The sequence below is a fragment of the Triticum urartu genome, chromosome 6A (genome assembly GCF_056163025.1).
Source record: "Triticum urartu cultivar PI428250 chromosome 6A, HENAU_Tu73, whole genome shotgun sequence".
Taxonomy (NCBI): Eukaryota; Viridiplantae; Streptophyta; class Magnoliopsida; order Poales; family Poaceae; genus Triticum; species Triticum urartu.
In genome coordinates this window covers 210,786,025-210,791,881 of record NC_141878.1, presented here as the reverse complement: position 1 = coordinate 210,791,881, position 5,857 = coordinate 210,786,025, and the positions used below count along the sequence as shown (strand labels likewise).

At 44.2% G+C, this 5,857-nt stretch overlaps 1 protein-coding gene across 1 annotated transcript; it reads right to left on the bottom strand.

The window, feature by feature from the left end:
* Window positions 1–460: 460 nt before the first annotated feature.
* On the bottom strand, window positions 461–4,715 carry LOC147964786 (uncharacterized). Its single transcript, XM_087531300.1, has 6 exons — window positions 4,670–4,715; window positions 2,480–4,101; window positions 2,075–2,376; window positions 1,249–1,966; window positions 1,077–1,157; window positions 461–988 (listed from the first exon to the last, which is right to left on the bottom strand). The coding sequence occupies exons 2-6, from the start codon at window positions 2,495–2,497 to the stop codon at window positions 461–463; spliced, it is 1,647 nt and encodes a 548-aa protein (XP_087387426.1). The 5' UTR covers window positions 2,498–4,101; window positions 4,670–4,715.
* Between the last annotated feature and the right edge of the window lie 1,142 nt (window positions 4,716–5,857).

The window sequence follows — 5,857 nt, the reverse complement described above, 5'->3', positions numbered from 1 at the left end:
CCAAGTCTTGCAATTGACACTGCTGGTTGTTCTAAAGAGAGTGTGAAGCTGAATGTTTAATTTAATAAATGAAACAACACTCAACATTACATAAGTATACTTGCTAAAAAAGTAAGTGGTACATTTGATCACCAAGATGGACAGGAAACCGACAGTAACATGAACATAATATAACTGAAGATATGTCAAAACTTAGATAACTGACAGAAATGTGCTAACTGAAGTAAAATCACAGAAACATTCAGTTTGAGAGAAACCATTCATTTTAGAGTCAGCTAAACTTGAAAATCATATAACAGAGTCATAAATGAACTTGACCAAAAGGGAAATATGCATTGTAGCATAACACTAAAGCAGAAGGTAAATTTAGTTCTAACATTTCAGAGAACAAAAGTTCATAAATGAACTTGATTGCATTTCTTCGAGTTCATTGATGAACTAGTCTACTATCCAGCTTGGTCTACAAGGTTTGGAAATCATCATGCCACTCTTCAGTTGGTGCATTTTGTGTCATTGGGACCTCCTCTGCTTGCACATATGATCTGGGTTCATCTGGTGGAAACATGATGTTCCATAGTCCAGCTCCTGGTCCTGTCCTTCCTCCAGTGTGACTTCTCCCAGTCCCACTCCCAGCTCCTCTCCCAGTCCCTCTTCCAGACCCTCTTCCAGTCCCACTCCCAGCTCCTCTCCCAGTCCCTCTCCCAGTGCCTCTTCCAAGTCCTCTCCCAGTTGCACTCCCAGTCCCTCTCCCAGCTCCTCTGCCTACTCCAGTTGCTTTCCTTTTCCTCCCTCTTGCATTTTTAGTTGCCTGGTAGCTAGCTTCAGGTACATCTTCAGGTATATCTTCTGTCACTCCTCTTCTTCTAACCCTGCCTACTGCCATAGCAGTTGTAACCCTTGGAGGGGGTATGTTATCTCTTGCATTTGCAACAAAAGATGATTCTGGAAGAGGTCCATGATCCATAGATGGCACATCTGCTTTCCTCTCCTAAGTAGGAACAAAATTTCAGAGATAGTATCACAAGCAGAATTGAAGTTCTGAAGAAAAATATAGTTTTGCATAACAAAGGCCTTACCATTTGCTGCATGAGAAACACCATTGACCCTGGTGTTTGAGTTGGGTCCATGTGTGGGTGCACTGTGTGTGGCATTATGTTCTGAAAAAAGGGAAAGAAATTGTCAACTCTATCTGTCAGTGTGTAAAATTCAGAAAACATTCCAGTAAATTTAATATTTTTTTCATCTTACAGAAATGACAGAAGGATCATCATATTCCTCTTCACCATCATCATCTGCATCAGTACGAACAGGCTGTGGTGCATCTCTGTTGTTCTCCTCCCACTTGTTGTGCCCTTTCTTGTTGTGATTAGCTCTTCCACACACAGAGCAGTGCATGGACACACCATGCTTTGTTAGTTTCTTCCCTCCATCTTTCATGATCTTCTCCTCTGGATCTTTTTTTTGGTTCCTCCTTGGTCTGCCCATCACCTTAGTGTACATCGGTGGATAGACATCAACACCGTTCATCTTTCTCCAATGTTCCCTGTCTCTAACTGGCTTTATGTTGTACCCATAAGCTTTCTTGTAAGTTTGTACAGAATAGCACTCGTGCACTAGACTTGCAGGATCTAGTCTCTCCTCTCTAGCACATGCTATTGCATGGTGGCATGGAATTCCTGACAAGTCCCATCTTCCACAGTCGCAAGTTTCCATGTTCAGATCCACTATGTAGGAATGGTTCATTGAGACCACTTTGAAAACCTTTTGACCAGCTCCAAATACCATGCAGTGAGCAGCCCAATCAGTAAATTTGTCTAGTTTTTTCTTAATCTTGGGGCATAGTCTACCACTCCATTTCCTATCCACTGCCACTTCCTTCTGCTTGTTGTATATCCTTGCTGTTATCTTGTTGTTTATGTTCTCCACCATGGATAAAATTGGCAATTCCCTTTCTGGCAAAATCCAACTATCAGAAGAACAAACATACCCGTTAGTGCAGCAATACAACAAGACAAACTCAAAGAGCCATATTGCAATGTTAAAGTTGAAGCATATTAGTACATAACATGCCTACCTATTAAATACTTCAGACATGTTATTCAGCAGGATGTCACACTTCGGAAAAGGATTAAAAAAGGCTTTAATCCATGACCTTGGAGGCCATTTCTCCACCCATTTATATGCACCCACACTGTCTGCCAGCATCTTATCCATAGCTTTGACATATGTTGGATTGTTTGTTGCTCTTGCAATTGCCCATAGATTGTTCTTCAATTGTTCCCCCTTGTGAAGCTTGTGGAAATTCTGGTACATATGTCTCACACAAAATCTGTGTTCAGCATCTGGCCAAACCTTTGAAACTGCTGCTATGAGACCCTGCAAATCACATAAATAGTGCCCCTCACATAAATATATGGTCTAAACACTTCAGAGTAGGTATAACTATATGAATTAGATGAATGAGCAGAATGTCACATACCTTTTGCTTATCACTCATGATTGTGTATGGAGAGGTGTTAAAAATGTTAAGATCATCTTTCAGACTTGCCAGAAACCACTCCCAGCTGCTAGTAGACTCCACTTCGACAACCCCAAATGCTATGGGGTAGATGCAATCATTAGGGTCAATACCCACTGCTGTCAGCAAATTTCCTTTGTACCTGGTCTTAATGTGACATCCATCTATAAAAATGATGGGCCTACCTCCCAATAGCCAAGCTCTCTTGCATGCATCCAATGACCAATATAGTGTAGAGAAGTGTTCTTTTGTCTACTTAAGCTTTTCATCAAATATCTCCTTTGTGCATAGATAGAACTTGCTGCCAGGGTTTGTGTTCCTCAACTCCTCTGCATAATCCCACAAGTGATTGTACTGGTCATCATCGTCACCTCTGATCTGCTTCACTGATTCTCTTCTAGCTCTACCCAGTTTGGTCCTACTTGGTATGAGATTGTATTCTTGCTGAACCTTCTCCTCAAACTTTTTCAAAGGCATCTTCTCATTGTCCCTAAACTCATCTCTGAATTTTTTGGTTAAAAATGGAGCAGTTAGACATTTAAGTTTCCATGTCTTAGGGCAAGTGTGCTCATCACAGTACTTCTTTACAATAAAGCTGTCTTTCCTGCTGTCCTTCACTGCTTTCAGATACCATGGGCAACCATCAGTGCATATAACTTCAACTGTCTTTGATGTGTTTCTTGTCTTTTTAATTGAAACTCTGTTCCTAATGCTATAAGAAGTTATAGCATGTCTTAGCTCTTGCACACTACCAAACACCATGCCCAACCTAAATACAGGAGCATTCAAATCAGTCTCTGGATTGAAACCTTTGAAGTGGTACTTCAACTTTTCCCTCTCTTCTTTGGATAACATGATGTGGGGGTCATCAAGAGCATCTTCTGCTAACTCTGTTTCATAGTCACATGTTGTAACCTTTTCTCTATGATCATCCACTTCTTTGTCAACATGATCTTCAAATAGATCATCATCTCCATCCTCTACATCAAAGTCATTGTCAAAGAATTCCTCATCAGTTTCTGAATCTGAACCAGCTGCTGCATCTTCTTCCTCAAATTCCTCATCAACACATCCTGAACTTGATCCTTCAGAAAACAATCTCCTGGCCCTTGTTTTCCTCCCCGTACTTGGCTCGGTGACAACTGTAGGTGAGCTAACATTTTCTTTGCCCTTGTTTTCTTTCCTTGGAGTTATGATCTTTGGCAATTCAGGAACACCTTCACCTAGTACATCATCTCTCAGCAAACTATTCAGTGTCTCTCCATGATCTATGATCAGCAACAAATTCTTGTGTTGTGTCGTAGCAGCTACCATTGCAAGGCTGTCAGCATCACATTTCATTTCTTTCATTCCTTCACTAAGTGTCCTTCCAGGCTGGCACCACAACACATCATGCTGATGTCCACTAGCTTTGTCATAACCTAGCTGTTTCAGAAAATCTTCAATCCACAATATAGACCATGTGTCACTATCACAATTGTCAAACCAATCCACTGCATAATCCATGTAGGTACTATTACTGCCAGTTCCACAGAAAAATCCCTTGTGGTGAATCTCAACTGTGAATAGTCCATCAAAATCACCTGCAATGTATGCAGTGCAATAATATTCAGATAACAAGACACATACATATTCAGTGAATAGTGAACCAGCTATTAGAGCTAAAATTCAGTTAAAAAAAACAATGCAAACACATAGTGTTTCAGTCAGCATTACCAAACAATCTAATATAGTCATGTTAAGGCCTAACTTGGCCTACATGTTCACCTATTTTGAAAGACAATAGCCACCAAATTAGTGCACACTGCCTAAAAACAGCAGATAAATACATACAGTCCCAACTTTCAATTAACAGTTGCAATGCAGATCTTCAGTTAAGAAATGTCGAAAAATTCAATAACAACTGTTCACATCTTCAGTTAACTGTTCACATCTTCAGTTAAAAAAGCAGGGGCCTACTAAACCTGGGCTTAACCCTATCCTACAAACAAATGCGTAGGGGGATTTCAACATCATCTGCAGACTAAATTCCATCCGCAGGCAAAATCATCAAGAAACCATAGATTTTTTGTGGCCGATCGAACTGACAAAAACCCTATGAAAAACAGGGACGACAAGGGATTGTGCAGGGGGAAACAAGGTCTTGCTCACCGTAGACAGGAGCTGCCTCGCCGGGAGCGCGGCGACGGGGCTCCATCGTTGTCGACGCCGCCGATCCACGCCTCCAGATCAACGCCGCCTCTGCCTTCAAACGCTTGGGAGGAGAGACATAGGAGGAGAGCTCGAGGCAAGGGAGTCGAAGCGGCAGGGTCTGCGCACTCTTTTCGCGATACGTGAGGTCATATAGGCAAAAACGAAAGGGCAACACTGTACAGCCAAGGCGGGGGCCTATTTGCGAAGAAAATATTAAATCTAAGGAGTTTTTGAAAAATCTCCGGCCACAAGCCCGCGCCCGAGCCCTCTGGTCACTAAAAGCGGGACCCCCGCCCAGCTGGCTTGCTTAGTCAGCACTTAATCCGTATCAAAACGAGAAAAGCACCGTATGTGCACGCCAGAACCAAGTTTTTTCACCACATTGTTGTACGCCACAACTTGTGGCACCAAAGTGACCATCCACGCCAAGTTGTGACACCACCAGTGTAATTACCTCAAAGATAATATTGCATCAGCATGACGTCATCCTGATATCAGCAGTCAACCAGCCAGTTGACTGGTCAAACTAACGCCAGGGACCCACCTGTCATTGACCTAACTAAACCAACAGGGTTGTATTAACTAAATTAGTTGATTAGACTAATTAAGCAAGGTTAATTAAGTTAATTAATTACCTATTTAATTAATTGATTAATTAATTAGTTTCATTATTTACTTATTTTTAATCTTTAAAAAAATAGGGGCTGGGCCCCGTGTGCCTGTGGGCCATAGGCCTTAGCAGGCACTGGCTATCGGGCGGGTGCCCGTGGAGGCCAGCCCCGGGCACGCACGGCACCAGGGGGTGTCGGGCACCGCGGCTGGGCGCGGTCTCCGGCGAGGCCACCGGCGGGCGCGGAGTGGAGGGGGCCGCGCCCAGCGGCAGGAGGCCGGGACGTCGAGGAGCGGCGACGGCGGCTTCAGAGCGTGGCCGGGCGGAGGCGAGGCTACACGCGGCGGCCGACAGCAGCAGGGTAGCAGCGGCGGGGGCGGTCGGTGCAGCTAGGCAAACGCGAGGCGTGGTCGGGGGCTCCGGTGGGGGGGGGTGAGCAGGCGCAGCGGAGCAGAGGGAGGGAGAAGGCGGCAACAGTCGTCGGGCGGAGGCCGGTGCGGGGCGCGGCCAGTGGAGTGGCTGTGGGGGAAGCAGGC